At 39.4% G+C, this 18,118-nt stretch overlaps 1 protein-coding gene across 6 annotated transcripts in view; it reads right to left on the reverse strand.

Moving 5' to 3' along the window:
- The window catches only part of adgrg6 (adhesion G protein-coupled receptor G6), a 93,690-nt gene that overhangs the window by 37,641 nt on the left and 37,931 nt on the right, over positions 1-18,118 (reverse strand). For 2 of the 6 annotated variants that reach the window (XM_048250980.1, XM_048250979.1), the window contains 4 exons: positions 9,728-9,793; positions 3,222-3,284; positions 1,409-1,465; positions 935-991 (listed from right to left, as the gene is read on the reverse strand). In XM_048250980.1, coding sequence (XP_048106937.1) covers positions 935-991; positions 1,409-1,465; positions 3,222-3,284; positions 9,728-9,793 — 243 coding nt within the window. The remainder of the gene's footprint in view (positions 1-934; positions 992-1,408; positions 1,466-3,221; positions 3,285-9,727; positions 9,794-18,118) is intronic. The other 4 variants (XM_048250984.1, XM_048250983.1, XM_048250982.1 and 1 more) reach the window with 3 other exon arrangements.

Below are 18,118 nucleotides of genomic sequence, written 5' to 3' on the forward strand. Positions count from 1 at the left end.
CACACTCCTTGACTGAAGACTTTCTTTAGGGGGTTTATGCAAAGAACATCTAAAAACAATGACATCTTCAGATCAAACATTCACATTACCTCAAAAGTTTTATCGATGTGTCCCAGACATCAACTATATTGATCACTGGTCAATGGTTAGTCGGTAAGGAAAGATAAAAGATTAAAGATAAGGAAACGTGTGGTTGTCCTCTATCTTTGTTAGTTGGCAGGATGTATCTGGTTGCTATGCATTCATTTGAAGTTACACCTCACTTTATAAGAGAGCCTTATTTAAGAGATTTTGGAATAGATTTTTAAATTGTTTAAGTCAGATTTCAGTGTGGATTGACATGATGTACTTGTAATGGTTCCTATGTGGAATTATGGATACTGCCCAGAGACTTGCCTAAAAGGACTTTGACCTCACAAATTTTACAGATGACCCCTTATTTTAGAGATAGGTAACTTTAGATATTCCAATAAAACATTTTTTGACCAACTTTTGTGGTGACATGCCCCATAAAGTATTAATAGCCATATCATATAGGTAACACCCTTAACCCTAAACCTAACCCTAACTTGTCATGACAAAAACCAAATGACACTTGATGACAGAAGTGTTATGTCATAAATGTTCATGACGGTGTCATGTCACTCTTATGTAGATAGGCTACCTTCAAGTAAAGTGTAACCAAATATAGCTCGCTTAATAGCATGGAGCTATTTTGTCCTCAAGACAAATATACTGAATTGCTTTAGTGTGTGTATGTCAGGATCAGTGACACTGAGTGAAGATTTTTCAACACTGGACAGAAAGAACCGCTGCCATTCAAAGCTAAAAACCTTTTGTGTGGCCTCTACCCCAAACTTTCAACTGTATTCATTCCTTAAGCATGAGGACAATCCATGTTTTTAACATAATTATTTGAAATGGTAATGCTTACCAGTGCTTGCTTTTAAAGTCATGCTAATGGTGGTTACATGTGCTGTGGGTGTCTGAACTGATAACCAGAAGGCATAAACAAATCAATAGATTAAGATGAATTAATAAGTATATAGTTCATATATTTAAAACATCTAGATGAGTACATGGAATGAATCTATACTATATATGTACCCTGGTATATAAAAGTTAAAAAGCATATTTTATAACTGTTACGGTTATGGTATTCAGCAGATTTTTTTTACCCAAAGTGACTTGCAACAATAGAATAATAATTAACAATTAAAGTGACCATTACAGTAATATATAAAAATACTTAGCCTAAATGTAAACACAACCAATTAAAAATAAAACATAATGGCAAATAGCTGCATTACAATAACCATATATCAAAGTTAATAAAGTATGGGTCAATTAAATTGATTAATTAGATAAATGATGGTTAAAAAGGTGTTATGTACGAGTGACATCTTACTTGTGCTGCTGGAGATGGATGGTATACTAGTGGTGACTGACACTGGTGATGTTTGTGCTATTGATGGTACACACAAGGTTAGATGGTTAGTAGAGTTTTTTTATGTTGTTGTAGAACACCCTGTACTGACTGGTCATCATACATGCAGTAAGAGGATTTAGCATAATTGCCATCTTTGTAACCAGTTTTCAACACCAGTTTCAACCTATCAGTGCCTATGTGAGTACTAATAATTACTAGCCAGCTGGTTAGGTAAAGTCTATGCAGTCCTCCCTCTGTGAGAGACAAACAAAGATCATCAAGATGGATATCAGTGCTTTGTCTCCATGTGATCTGGGAAAGAAGTTGGAAAATTAATGTAATAAAGGAACATAAAAAGGGGTTTCTAAAACTCAGTGGTCTACAAACACCTGTGATTTTTTTTCAGATTTTTTCGTAGAGGGTCACCTGCCAAATTTTGATGAAATAACTTTCAAGCAATAACTTTCCGAGGCAACATTAGGCTATTGGACCTAGGTAAATTTACAATTGCATCCAGGGGAGACTTTTAATTTTCGCAAAGGAATTCAAAAAGGCCAGTTGGGGTTATGGGAATTTGTGAGTGACACTTGTTTAGCTCACTTCAGCAAGTCTTTCATTTACCCAGTAACAGTGAGCAACACAGAGGTGTTTTCAAGTCTATAGGCAGAGATCCACTTTAGTGTAGCATAAGATGTGTGTTTATTAGAGGGTATTAGAGGGTCACCTGCCAAATTTTGATGAAATTTGGTGATATCACACGGAATGACCCATATCGATCTGCTTTTTCATTCTACCGTTCATACATGGCATCATACAAATAAAAAATAAAAAAACATTTTGCTGGATGTTAGATTCCGTAAAATCCCATCTATTCACTTCACATTAAAATATCTCAAGAACCACATGAAGGACAACTCTAGTCTAATAACAACCTAAGGTCTATTTTTTTGGAAGATAAAGAACATAATCTTTTGTTTGGGACCACAACAATGTTAAAGGGACACCAGGCAACGTTTTCGTGTTAATTAATCATCTTCGTAAGTCGGTATATGGTTAAATGACTCATTACGGGGCGAATGAAGGCTCTCTCGCCCGCCCCTACTGCCTGTAGGAAGAATATCCTACTTGCAAGTTCGGTGTATCCTACCCGCCGACCGAAGCAGGATCAGTTTACAGCACAGAGGCAGGCTAACACAGAGGCTTGTTGCAAACGTGTGTATAATGGCAGACCCGGCGAAGAAGCAGCGAAAACCCTTGACGGAAGACGCAAAGAAAAGGAAAAGAGCTTCAGACCGAGTTTCGTAGAGAAAAAGCATCAGGCTTGCCTGGTGTCCCTTTAATCTTAAGTCATCTAACAAACTTCTCACAGATATCACCTAACTAACCTATTCATTTATCATGTATACAGACCTTACTGCTCTGTAACTGACCCTAGGCAGATTGGTCAGGCCCTTAAGTCGTGGATCTGCTCGAGGTTTCCTATATGTATCTCCAATTCTAGGGAGTTTTTCCTCGCCCCTGTTACTCATCTCTCTGAATTGTTTAACACTCTGTAAAGCGCCATGAGACATGTGTAATGTTTTGGCACTCTATAAGTGAAATTAAATTGAAATTGCAAATTGAAATGTTTTGTATTATAGGCATCTACATGTAGGCTACAAAGGACAGAAAATGTATTCTCCACATAAACCGCAGATTTACTTTGGTAAAGACAATCAATTAACTTTTACTTGAAGAAGAGCTGGGTCATGAAACAGTAACCAGAAGCACGCCACTTTGTTAAAAGTCTTACCATATGTTGTTTCATTAGTAACAGGTATGTTAGTTGTGACAAAGGTGGTGGGAGTTAATGAAGCTGGTGATAAAAAGTGGGGTAAAGTCAGTTTAGAATTAAATTAACACAATAGGCAGAAAATAGCAATACAAATGAATAATAATATATCATTATCAATAATCTTAATATACAATATATTTTCCACTAACCAGGCTTGGCATTGACCAAGTATGACATTGAGATAAAGACAAGATTTTCTGTTTTCTGTCATCCTCATGTATAAACAGAGGTATACAGTTGACACAAGGGGAACTGACTTTAATGCAAACTTTACCCAGTGTGCCTCTTACAGACTAATATTTGTACCCAAATATTCATCAAAAAGAATATGAATTTGAGAGAATAAAACTCAGAGAAAAAAAATCTAAAGTAAAATTTAAAATACGCAAACAATTTTTTGTGTAATCCTGTACAATTTCAGTCTATGACTTTTTTGATAATGTTTCCTTTTGTATACAATTTCCTCCACTTCTTTCTCAAGGATTAGACTTTGCCTTTACCGCAGGCACGTGGTTACACTCCCAACCTTCTCCTTTGTGCTGCCTGAATTTTTGTTTGCAGTTTAAAAAGCCCTAATTTAAAAGGCGGACAAAGTGCAAAGTTGTCATGCAAAAACTATAGATATCCTTTTTCATGTGGGATGTGATGTCTCCATCTTTCCCGTCAACGATTATCCAATAATATTTTTGTAATAAATGTTAGAATTTTAATTAACCATTTTGCAATAACTATTTATGGAATGTTGTGGGACCACAATGAGAGGAGACTGGCCATCATTTATCAACCGAGCGTAGAAACCAGTGTAGATTTCAGCGCAGAAATCATCTTACGATGGGACTCAGATATGATTCATGAAACTTTCGTTTCTCTAATTCTAGCGTAAGAATTAATTTGTGTTGATAAATGTGGCGGCTGGAAACAAGCATAATTTAAATATCACGCCCCTATATATGCTTGTTTTAAAGGCTTTGCCCTTAGAATTTATGACATGGAGGTGCATTACACGTCCAAAAGAGAAACATTTGTGCCCTCGAGATAGCCAGCTGAACCTTGTTAATTTTCACAGCTAGAAAAGTATCATCAAGAAAGCCGGGAAAGTAAAATTTTCACAGAGAGAACGCATTATACTACATTCATTACAAAAAAACATATGACATACATTTGCCCTTTGAAAATAATACAAAATAATGTATGACTGTTGTGTTTTCCAAAGAGAAAGTAATTCTCTCCACATAGCCTACAGCTATCTTAAGCCATCAAATGTGTCAACATAACAGGCTAAATTACGGCAAGTAGGTTACAAAAACTTGCATACATTTGAGTGGAAATTAGCATACAGCTGTCCTATGCCTGTTTTAGGTCGTACGTTCATTTCATAAATGAGGGCCGGTGTGATTGACTTCAGCAAGACTATGGGCCCTATTTTTATGGTCTGAAACGCATTGTTCTGAAGCATATGGCTTCAAGCGCGCCTGCAGATGTACGGCCGTACACACTGTGCGTACCATCAGGCTACTCAACAACGAGAGAAAATTTCCCTTATATGTGATTATGAAATTGGCCTACCATAACTTCCCAACTCTGCACAGTATCCCATTAACTGTATGACAGTACGTTATTCAAAGTAGGCGTTGTTGTAAAGATATTTCATGTGGATGTTGTTAGTGCTATGTAGGCTACTTTTTAGCTGACCAATGCACAAACCTAACCGGGAAACAGACAGATATCAACGCGTTGAAAGTTTTGTTGTTGGGGGGTCAGTAGGTTAAATTAAACCAATGAAAGTAATATCTGCCATTACCATACACCCAGGGGCGCAACTACAGTACCCATTTGCTGAGGGGTATGCAATAACAACATTGGCGCCCCCCCCCCCTCCAAACAAAAACTAGGCTGCTGTTTTAGTTATGATTGTGATTAATCTTACTCTTCTATGTCAAAATTCTATGATGGAATCTTATGAGATAGGGTGCCTAGCTTGTTAGACCTCTAAAATGCTACATAACATTGAGGAAATACAGAAATGATTATTTAGAATCGCACAACAGCAGCTATATATAGAAAATACCAAAAAATATTGTTTTTTAATTAACTATTTTATTTTTTACCATAGCTTTGGCGCCCCCATGGTGCTGCGCCCCTATGTGCCACATATAGTGCATACCCACTTTTTGCGCCACTGCATACACCCATAATCATGAAGTGCTTTGAAAGGCTGGTTCTACATCATATAAAAGCCTGCCTTCCTTCAACCCTCGACGCACATCAGTTTGCCTATCGTGCCAATAGATCAACCGAGGATGCCATAGCCATAGCTCTCCTCACTGCGCTGAGCCTAGAACATCAAGGGATATAGAGGACATAGGAACATAGAGGACATTCTAATCAGCAAACTGACTGAACTATGCCTCCCTCAACTCACATGCACCTGTATAAAAGATTGTCTAATAAACCGCCCCCAGACTGTATAACTCGGCCCCCACTTCTCCTCCACATGCACCCTTAGCACAGGCTCTCTTCAGCCCACTATTGTACTCACTCTATAGCCATGACTGCAATCCAACCCACCACCAGAGCGCCATCGTCAATTTTGCAAACCCTACAGTGGTGGGACAAATATCAGAGGAAGATGAGTCCTGAAATTAACAGCATGGTGCTCAACCAACAACCTGACTCTCAACACCTCAAAAATCATCCTAGACTTGAGGAAGCACACGGAAGACCCCCCTCCTCTTATCATCAATGGAGACTGTGTAGAGTCAAAACATTCAAATTCCTTGGCACCATCATCTCTGCTGACCTCACCTGGACTGCAATTGATATATATACTGATATCAGCCTTAGTGATAAATCACAGGTTGAAGACTTGAGACAGGTCACTAGGCAAGGTATTGCAAAAATTGACAAGTCAGGGCTGCCAGGTAAGCTCAAGCTGTGGTGTTTGCAGTTTGGTTTGTTGCCTCGGCTAATGTGGCCATTGACAGTTTATGAAGTTCCTCTGTCAAAGGTAGAGAGGTTGGAAGAAATTATCAACTCCTTTGTCAGAAAATGGCTCGGAGTCCCACACTGCTTAAGCAGTGTAGCCTTGTATGGGAAGGGTATTGTAGAGTTGCCAATATCTAGTCTGACAGAGGAATTTAAGTGTGCTAAGGCTAGATTTTAAATGACTCTTACTCAGTCCAAGGACCCAGTGGTGAGGAAAGTTGCACCCACAGTTAATGCAGGGAGGAAGTGGAACCCAGAGCAGGCAGTTAAGCAAGCTCAATCAGCATTGAAGCATAGGGATATAATAGGCCATGTGCAGCACGGGCGGGGGTAAGTAAACCCTTGTGGAGTAAGGCTTCTGCAGGAGAAAAGAGGAAAATGGTAGTGGAGGAAATGCATAGACAGGAGGAGGCTGTAAAATGTACTAAGGCAGTGTCGCAGGCAAAACAAGGGCAGTGGGTGAACTGGGAAGGGGTGGAAAAAAGACTGATTAAATGGAAAGATCTATGGGGCATGGAAGCTGGTAAGATCAGATTTATGTTAGGTGCTACATATGATGTGCTCCCATCTCCCAAGAATTTAAGTCAATGGTTTGGTGAGGATGATAAATGCATACTTTGCTCGTGTGTGGGCAGTCTCCACCAGATCCTATCAGGGTGCAAGGTAAGTCTCACCCAGGGGCGGTATACGTGGCGTCATAACCAGGTATTGAAATGTGTGGCAGCGGCAATAGAGGATAAAAGGAGAGAAGTCAATTCATTAGCAGCTAGTAAAGGGGTAAGGCAAATTAACTTTGTAATGTCAGGGGATAAACCTTGTTCCTTGAAGGCCAGGTGTAAAACCGCCAGTTGAAAAAAATGGGGCGGGCTGAGAAATGAAGGTTGATTTTGGCCAGCAGATGGCGGTACCTCCACATATAGTGAGTACTAAGCTACGACCCGACGTAATTCTATGGTCGGATTCAGAGAAGATAGTTTACTTCATTGAACTCACTGTTCCTTGGGAAGACAGAGTGGAAGTGGCCAATGAGCTGAAGAGAGCTAAATACACTGAAATAGCAGAGGCAGCTAAGCGAGGTTGGAGTGCACGATTAAGGCCTATTGAAATCGGGTGCACGGGGTTTGTGGCCAGATCTGCTATTGGCTTGCTGTCTGAATTGGGCATTTGTGGTCGAAGTCTAAGGCAGGTGGTTAGTAACATGTCTTTAGCAGCAGAACGGGCAATCGAATGGTTGTGGTTAAGGAGAAGTTACCCTTCCTGGGGCGCAAGCTAAGGTAAGCTAACTGGCTCATTTGTTTTGTGTTTGTGATGGACTGTGCCTAGGTTGATGGTACTTGGCTAAGGTTTTTTATGGTTTATGGTTCAGTCCGCATCAACGGGACGGACCAACCAAGCCAACTTAGACCATGTATAGGTTGGTTAAGGGTATTTGGATGTTTGTTGTGGTAATATGGTGGCAGCATGGGGCGTAAGCTAACTGGCTGATTTGTTTTGTGTTTGTGATGGGGCCTAAGCTAACTGGCTAAGCTAACTGGCTAATTTGTTTTGTGTTTGTGATGGGCTGTGCACAAACACAGGTTGATGGTTGGTTGGCCAGGGTTTTTATGGCTATTGTTCAGTCCACATCAACGATACGGACCAACCTAGCCAACCTTGACCATGCCTGGGCTGGTTAAGAGTATTTTGGGTATTGGATATTTCAATGTGGTAATATGGTGGCAGCATGGAGGGGAGTATCTCCAGGACGCTGGTTTCACTGTTAAAGGAATTATCCGGAGTAAAATGCACTTTAGATCAATTTACGGATGATTGGGAGTACATACGTTGAGTTGACATCAAAATCATGTCATTCGGATGTGTTTTGAGAAAGTTCGATTTTACCGTTTTTAGTCAAAACTCGTTAGCCTGTTAGTGACCAGGGCATGTCATTTCGCCGCAACAAAACGCTATTTTTATACCTCTTCTACAGTTCTAAACAACATTACACTTACGTGGTAGTGAGTAGAGGGTCCCTAAAGCCAAACCGAAGTATCCCGAGGTCTTTATGTGGTTGGATAGAGAGTCCAGAATGAATTTCATCAAGCCAGTACCTTTCCGGAAATGTTGCTGCTGCAGCTAGCATCTTTAGGGGAAAGTCTGTGTCTTTCTCAAAACACATCCGAATGACATGATTTTTGGCACAAGGGATTTTAACATCTAATCCTGTGTATTAATGTAATTTTATATAATATGGACACTTATTTATTATAAGAGCAATTTGCAATATTTTAATCCCAACAGAATAGCAACTTTTTTAGTATGTGTATAGAGGGTATATACAGTATATATGTCATGAGTGTATCTTGAGAGCATCTTTTATTTAATTGAAATGAACGTCATTGAACATGGTGCACTTTAAGGGAAAGCTCTTCAAATGTTATTGTATCATGGGTACAATGACAATAAAGGTAAACTAAACTTAAACTAGGAAACTAATCTTTAAGAGCAATGAGCAGAAAATCAAACTGTATGTTGGTATTTTGACGAAGAGTGAGCGCATCTCTGCAGATGGAATCTGCTGGCACACAAGACTGTGTATATGCAATTCAATGATTCAAATAAAGCTTGCTTCAATAAAACATGCGTGTGACAAGCAAAGTGTAGCCTACAGTACATGCATCTGCACTCACCTAGAATTTGAACTAGGCAATGACAAAACAAAGTCAATTAGCTATTTTTTTTTACTATTGACTGACAGGGGGTTACAATCAAAAACATAGCCTGAAAATAATGGTATATTGTGCATAGTTGGGAAGGTATGGTGGGCTAATTTGGTGTGAATACACACACACACAAGGGAATTTTTCTCTCGTTGTTGAGTAGCCTGATGGTACGCACAGTGCGTACGCACGTACACCTGCAGGAGTGCCTGCATTGAATGCGCCTTTCACTTTAGACCAGGTTTGCAATAACGGGGATCCCGTGGTGAGTGTCTCCAGTCTCAAATTAGTTGGGACACACAACTCAGAGGACTAAGTATAGTATATATACTTTTTTGACAAAAACCCTCCGGTTACAAGTCCAGAGTGCTAACCAGTGGGCCACGGCTGCCCCACAAATTACTTATCCTCAGCCATACACACCTCCACCTTCATCAGCAAAGCACAACAAGGCATCTACGTCCTGAGGAAACTGAGACAAGCCAAACTGCCATAGTACCCTTGTGAACTTTTACCGATGCACAGTGGAAAGCGTTCTTATATACTGCATCAGTATATAAGGAAGGAGCAGAAAGCCCTGCAGAGGGTTATTAACAGCCCAAGGTATCATTGGAACCCAGCTACCATCTACCCCCATTATGAACACTACACCACCACCACAAATGTAATTATGCTGAGGTAATTTCACAATATTTTTGTCAACAATAACATCCCAGCTAGAAGCTAGAAGTAACAACTTCATAATGCAAAGTTCACAGGATTATTGAAGATGTTTCCTACCTGGGCAGCCCAAACCCGGAGAGGAGCAACTGGTGGTTTGTGAAGGCAAGGTGGGTATGGATGTACCTTTACACAGATTAGAACATAGATAAATTAAGTGACCATGAATTGTTAATGTATAAGAGGCATATAAGACAAATTTTAGGTCCAATATTCAACAATTTGGGGTTGGGTGCACTAATATCATAGGTGTCCCCTGAGCAAGCCACTTAATTTGCTCCCCGGGAATTGTCCCTGCAAATGGGTCATGTAAATTTGTCTGGATAAAAGTGTCAGTCAAATAAAGACATAGCCTAATAAATAGAAAGTTATCATTAAAAATCATACTTTAGCAGACTGCCATACACTGAAGTCCATTTAATTGCCATCATCTAATTCCTTCAATTTCAAAAGATTTACCTGCTCATTTAAAAAAGATAGATACTGATAGATATACTGATAGCTGTAGGTTACAGCAACAAGGCTACATTTTAAACTACGTTTCCACAGATGCAGAGGCAGTTTTGCTTTTTTTTAAATCGCTAAAACACAGCCATGGTGAGACTATCAAAGCAAAACAACACACAGTAGCCATTAGAAAATCCTCAGAGAAAGAAATAGCCTAATCGGCAAAATTGACCATTTTGTGGTCAGTGTACTTTTGCATTCATTCATTATTCTATTTTGGAAGTGAAATGGAAAATGAAAAACTAGTGGTATGTGACTTTTTGAAGTTCTATAGTCACTTGCTAAAAAAAAATGATGTAGTATTTTGACATATTCCAGGGATTACAAAGATAATGTTGACTTAATGAATGGATAATGTGAAATGCAAAAAAGAAAAATAAATGTCATTCTAACAGCGTTATTTGGACAGTAGGCTAGGCTAGGTCTGAACTAGATAGACCTGGAAATGAGGCCGGTTTTCGCTAATTCTTTCATGGGGGGCATATTGTGGCTATCTGAATGATATGGCATCTCTTGAGGCATAAACGCTATAACCTACAGACATAATCTGTGACCTGTTGCCAAAGCATGCGATGCACACAGACATTCATCACAGCGCCTCACAGACATCGGTGCAGGACGTGGATGCTCTGAGTGTAGTGTAGATTTTGAGATGTTCACCAACTCAAGAGAGGAGTAGCCTAGGCTGTCGTATGATGCGCAGTTGGAACTTGACTTTTTGTCAGCAATATATGACCGCAACCAAAGGAACCATTGTTGCAGAAAATCTAGTTCAGATGTTTTAGGTAGCCTACTGTCCAAATGACACTGTGATGTTTATCAGTCTGGTTTTAGAATGAACCACAGCACTGAAACAGCTCTGGTCAGAGTTATGAATAATCTTAAAATTGCCACAGACAACCACAAAGTGTCCATCGTGGTACTTCTCAATCTCAGTGCAGCCTTTGACACCACCAACCATTCAATTTTTTTTCATTACCTAGAACACTTGGTAGGACTTAGAGGCACAGTTTCAATTGGCTTTCCTCCTATCTTACTGGAAGATTACTTTCTGTCTCTATTGGCAATTTTACATCTGATGTAGTTGACATTTTATATGGGGTATCTCAGGGGTCAATTATTGGTCCTCTGCTTTTCAATCTGTACACTGCAAAAAATGAATTCTAACCAAGTGTTATTAATCTTATATTAAGATTAAAAAATCTATTTGGTATTGTTTTTAGTATGAAAAGACTTATCTAGCGCCCTCTCAAATATTCGAGTCTTATCTAAGTACTGGGTATGGGTATCTAATTAAATTATTTAATTCTTTGGAAGGTTTTTACTTCAACCCCCACTACAATTAAAGGCCAAATATCTTTAGCAGGGATTAGAAATGGTTCAAAGAATGAAAATGAAAACCGGAAACAAACACAGTTTTTGGAAGGACGTAACTGAAAACAGGAGCAAAACCAATTGTTCCGGAGTGAAAACGTCATTTTCAATTTTAGATAACCGGTTAATAACGGTATTTATCATTCCGATTAACCTTTGTTTGAATATTATTCAAAACTCCATAGGCTTGGAAAGTCACCTGCCCACACAGTGTTCCCCAGACCCCTTATAAGATGAATTTAGTCAGATGTTATGAATCGGTATAACCCCTGCATAATTGGCTAGAACTACTAGTTGATAAAAAAAGAATATTAATATCCAACACTATCTAACTGCCTTTTCCAAGTATAGTCTAAATTACTGAAACAATTTGTGAAATAAGATACCAGAGACACTAGGCAAATATTTATACAGTAGGCCTGTCATGCAGTTGGTAGCACCATACATAGGTTAGGCTATTGCAAGGCTTAAAGCAAGGACATTTTCTGTGCCTTTAAGTTAGGCTATTATTTTTAAGACCTAATATTATATAGGTATTATAATATTATGATATCAAATAATGTTTTTGCTCAGAACGAACCTAAATGGAAATCAGTCCCCCTCAGTCCCTGATCTTTAGTGCCAAATGTTATGTTTTGCCATTCACAATTTAGGCTACTCACTCACTCACAAAGTGGTGAATAATGAAGTACATGTATACTGTATTAAAGTACCTTTATAAATATCCTATTAAGAAACAACCTCAAACACGAGTGAACAAGCAACATGTTAATTTCTTGAGGACACAAACTCCTGTGCTGGCCTCAGCTTGTTGGTTCATCTACCAGCAAATGATTGAAATCTATCACCCAATGAAACTGGAAGATTTAACTGGAATCTAAGCAATTACATCTCATGCACAAAGCTGTATGTGATGTGCTTTGACATCATCAAACGTCTAGTCTATAGCCTACTCTGAGTAGGGTTTGTTTGAAAATAGTAGGCTACTTTTACTTATTGTGATTGAGTAGAATTTCAGTCATGTAACTGTAGGCCTCCTTTACTTGTGTAGATTGATTTACACCATACTGTATATGAAAAGAAAGGAAAAAGAAAAACGCAACCGCCACCAGCTTGACGCCGATTAGATATTCTAGTTTGATTTGACATGTCGACCAAATTTGGATAGTCATAGATGCTGGGAAAGTGGATGCATGACAATTTTTTGAGAACCCGTGTTGAATTATCACGTGTATTAATGGGTTGACTTTGACAGCAGTATTTACAATCAAAGGTTATAAACTAGCGACACACACAAATAGACTTTAAACGTTAAGCTACGCATGAGCATGCCCTTATTATCTGACCTGACCATCATCGAAAAATTTGATGAGACAAAGTCTTGCGGATGTAAATGACGTAGACTAACAGTGAGGTTGTTGCCGGGTTAACTGATTTATTGACTGACTATGTGTCTGATTATGGACTTTTTCGACTTGGTGGTCAAACTTACCACTTCGTTGTAGGCAGGGATGGATTACTGAACGGGCCTACTGGGCCCAGGCCCAGGGGCCCAAGGGGCCCTGAAGCCCAAGCCTTTGTATGGAATCATTGCCTCAATATCAACAAATATGTAGGCTATGAATCTGATTGAATTTAGTATTGGCCATCTCCAAAATGCACCAGAATACAGGAAATCACATCAAACAAATTAAAAATGTTCTGGGGGAGGACCCCTAAACCCCCCCTCCCACATATACGACAATGAGTGGGGGGGCCTTAATACATCTGGGCCCAGGGGCCCGAAAGTTCATAATCCGCCCATGGTTGTAGGCCTACAGACAGTTGACACATAGTTGCATGCACTGTGCAATCTGCTGCCAATGGTGAAATTTCGCGGGGGTCACTGCGCTGATGGTGATGGGTGAAACCATTGTGAGGGGGCGGGGGATTCTCAATCGGCGATTTCTGTTTGAGAGGAGTTTGGTGCGGGTTTCACACCTTCTCACAGTCCAACATGTATGAACATAAAATATACTAAATATAATAAAAAATATTATCTGATTTATAAATGGGGTGGCAACAGGGGTGGCAAGACTGTGTCCCAGGGGTGGCAGTTGCCACCCTTTGCCACCCCGTAGATCCGCGCATGTTTTTAGGACAAATTTGCTTAACGCACTGGCAGACAAATTTGCTTGTTTTCAAGATGAGATGTCTTAAAATAAGTCAAACTTTTTTTTTAAATTAAGTCAAATGATTTCACAAGAAAGCACTAGGTAAGTCTCTTTATACTGAAAACAATACCAACTATTTTTTTTAATCTTTATATAAGATTAATAACACTTGGTTAGATTTTGTTAGATAAGCAGTTTTTGCAGTGTACATGCTCCCACTTGGGCCTATCATTCAGCAGTACAATATATCTTATCATTCATATGCCGCTGACTATATATATATATCTGTTTCTTTCAATAATTCTATTCTAGTGAATGACTTCATCCAATGCATTTATGATATTAAAACTTGGATGGCCCATAACTTAATGATAATAAGACAGAGATTCTTTTAGTAGGTCCTAAGGTCTTGAGACATCAGTTTCATTCATTGCTAACTCCCCTGTCTATAAAACCGTGTAAGAATGTCAGACATTTAGGCGTGATCTTAGATGCTGAACTTAACTTTCAGAAGCACATATCTAATATTTCCAAAACTGTGTTTTATCATCTTAGATAAGATTTGATGCTCTTTAACTCAAGCAGACTCTGAAAAGCTGGTTCATTCTTTTATATCTAGTCGATTAGACTAATGTAACACACTTTTTAGGTGAGTCTCTTTATACTGAAAACAATATTAACTAGATTTTTTTTTATCTTAATATAAGTAATTAATTAATTAATAGCACTTGGATAGATTTGATTAGATAAGCAGTTTTTGCAGTGCAGGACTGTATAGTTGCAGTATTGAAACAGAAACAATTACACTAGTTTTCAGGCAGAAAGTTGCCGTGTTCCCTCAGATTTTTTTATCTTGATATAAGATTAAAAAGACTTGGTTAGATTTGATTAAATAAGCAGTTTTTGCGGTGTGTAGACTCTCCCACACAGTAGCTAAATCTCAATGTCCCCCCAAGGTCTCAGCCCTGAACCCTCAAAGACTTAACTGACATCCATTGATAAGTGATTGAGTTTAAGAGACTGTAAGGGTTCAAAATGCTAATAACAGGAATGGGACAGCACCTGTGACCTTTTGTTAAATTGACAACAACACCAAAAACATGTTATGGCAGTTGTTTACTGTTTTTTTTTTTTTTTCAAGTGTCCAGCCTCCCCTCCCTTCCAGTAACCCTGCATTTCACGTTGCAGCGCTATGAATTGTTCAAGTTTATGGTCATGTGTCAGGATTAATGAGAAATTAAATGTCTTATGATCAAGTGGCAGCTCTACTTTAAAGAATAAATTACATAATAGTTATTAAAAAATGGTATATTGATTGCTAATTAAACAAGACTAAAGTGTGAGTATTAAGGGGGTATAAGACAGACATGTCAAAGTCAAGGCCCACATTATGAATTATCTACGGCCCCTGGGATGATATTTGATTAGTATTAGAACCAGCCCGCAGGCCACAGCCGCCGGCTGCTGTTTTGCACGCACCAATACTCCATTTCCCACCATGCAACGGTAGCCCACGAACTCACTGCGGCGCCGCAAGTGGGCCTCGGCTTCATTGTTCATCAGTATTCAGTCAGGGCAGATGTCAACTTTCAGCTACCCCCCTCCCCAGTGTTGTGCCTGAACACGTTCATTGAACGAAAGTTCATGAACTCGTTGATTTTTGAGCGAACGTGAACTGAACTTACTGTATTAGCCTACTACTGACTGATGAACGTTACTGTGAACTCGTTTATTCTGGTGTCTGTGAACGGCACGCTCTTTCAGTTTAACTTCGTTGAATAGGGTGTCAGATTTCTACAGAGCCTTCCACGCGAAAACCCGGCTAAAACACACCATAAAAGGGCCTTAATATGGCAGCATGCAGGTCACCATTTGTCAAACTATGGGCCGCGGTCCGCAATGTGGACAATGGTCTGCAGAGTGAAATTATTCCCGGGCCATCGTCTGATAATTTGCTGCGCAATTGATCAAGGAGCATGGACAGAAAAAGAAAACAAACATTTCTGCAATTAGTAGGAAATACTTGTTTGGTGTCATCAAACATAGAGGCATAGAATTAAGTTGTGGTATGGGCGTTTATTCAATGCATGCGTGTGCACGTTGGTAGCAAAGCTAAGCTTCAACTTATTGAAAGGCTATTTAATTATGAAACGACATTTAATAGAACGACGTTGATTTATGCAACTTCCATAAAAAACAGAGCACAGACTATATAAAACACTGTTTGGCATTGCCTGTTTGGCAAGTATTAAAGTCAGCCAAAAGCTATTAATCAGTCTTAGTTATCCATCTCCAGATCAGTGATTTACGCATGATCTGATCCGCCATTTACCATTTACAAAAGCTGGTATTGTGTTTCCTGAATCCTTACATTCAGGCATTCAAATGAAATGTAATTAGCATATAAATATTCTATCAGTGTATGATGCTTGCATGAGAGAAACATCCCAAAACAACGGCGCCCATATAACTGCTGTTGTTTTGGAGTATTTCTCATGCAAGCATCATGCAACAATGCAAAAACAATGAAACTATTGTAGGCCTAATTATATTTTACATTAGTAAAGCAGTACTCTGATGTGCATGTTTTCACAAACTTTTGTGAACAATCTTAGCACTTTAAACACTGACTGTTTTGAAGTGCATGTATAGCAATATAGTATAAAAATAATAATAATTGTGATATCATTATGATAATTTGATGGGGGATGAGAGGAGGGGGTGGGTTCATGTAGGTAGGCCCTATGACCCCAAAGTATGCCTTGACTGGGCCTCAGGCCAAAGAAGTTTAAGAAAGGCTGATGTAGATGACAAAGCAGCAAGGAGGCATCGTACGATCATTTAAACAAGTTTTATGACAAGGTCGGTGAGGATGGGAAAAATCATACATTTCTGTGCAAACTTCTGTGCACTTCAGTCACAGTCATTATTCATTTAATCATTAAATAAAATACAGTACACGTCTTGGTTCAATAGGTTACGTGCAGTCATTTTAAGATGTTTTAATAAACATTGAACCAGTCCGGCCCTCGGCTTGTAGCAAATTTGGTTTTTTGGCCCTCTAATGTATTTGACTTTGACATCCCTGGTATAAGATAAAAGATAAAAAGATAAAAACTAAAGTTTCAAGTACAAAAAAAAACATTGGTAATTGGTAAGCATGTGTAAAACATTGTTGGTAATTCCCTTGAGTAAAGTCTGCATAGATGCTGACTTACGGAAAGGGTGTAGTAAAAATTATTTTAAGTACATACTGTAAACAAATGTGATTTAACGTCATCAGTCTGTCTGCCTCATATTTGCATTAACTGATGATTGTGCCTGATGAAGACACACCTTGACCATTTGCCAATTAAGTCTTTTGTCATGTACGACGACCCAGCTTTTGTCTTATGCCAGACTTCACCATAGGTGGTCGGCGCCAATTAAGCACGCATGTCCGGGGGCGTGTCTGAACTTTTCCACTGGAGCAGACAAAGAACCTGCTAACAGAATAAAAGGTAGTGCCTTACGACAATCGAGAGGTGACTTGAGGCAACTTGTTTCACGTTCTCCTCCGGGCCGGCTTGTAATAAACCTGGGAGCGTTTCCCTTTCTTAACACATCTCAGTTCGGTTTTGCTTCCACGTCATTTTTAATTCTCACCACAAGGGCACATCATGCACTTCATAATTTCACAGTGGGACAGCCCTAAGCCCTCACAAAGTTAGCAGGGACAAGCAGTGTGAGTCTGTGAGGGAAGACATCAAGATTCACATTACTTCTCCTTTATTTCGCCCAGTTGGTTCCCTTATCTCGAACTAGCTAAAAAAACACTTTGAAGTCTTGATTTGGAAAAAGAGGGGTAGGCCTATTAGAAAGTAAATCAGTAAAATCAGTAAACCAGGTTTATAGGCCAAGTATACTTGCATATACAAGGAATTTGGTCTCTGCATTTATCCCATCCGTGAATTAGTGAGACACACAGAGCACACAGTGAACACACAGTGAGGTGAAGCACACAATGAGCACACAGTGAGGTGAAGCACACACTAACCCGGAGCAGTGAGCTGCCTTGCAACAGTGGCACTCAGGGAGCAGTGAGTGGGTTAGGTGCCTTGCTCAAGGGCACTTCAGCCGTGGATGTGGGGAGAGCATGGGAGAGCATTGCTCAACCACTTCTCCCGCCCACATTTTTCCTACTGGTCGGGGATCAAACCGACAACCCTTTGCTTCCAAGCCGAAGCCCTAACTAGTAGGCCACAGCTGAAACAGGATTCTGGTTCCTGCAACAGGGCAAAACTATGCATTTGTGGTGGTTTATTAGATATAGTTAGTGGTATCTCTGATCCTTTAAACACCTTACATTACAGGTTAATCTGTTCTGATCAGGCTGGAGGAGCTGTGCAAGTAGTACATTTGCACAATCATAATATGA

The sequence above is a fragment of the Alosa alosa genome, chromosome 8 (genome assembly GCF_017589495.1).
Source record: "Alosa alosa isolate M-15738 ecotype Scorff River chromosome 8, AALO_Geno_1.1, whole genome shotgun sequence".
Classification (NCBI taxonomy): domain Eukaryota; kingdom Metazoa; phylum Chordata; class Actinopteri; order Clupeiformes; family Clupeidae; genus Alosa; species Alosa alosa.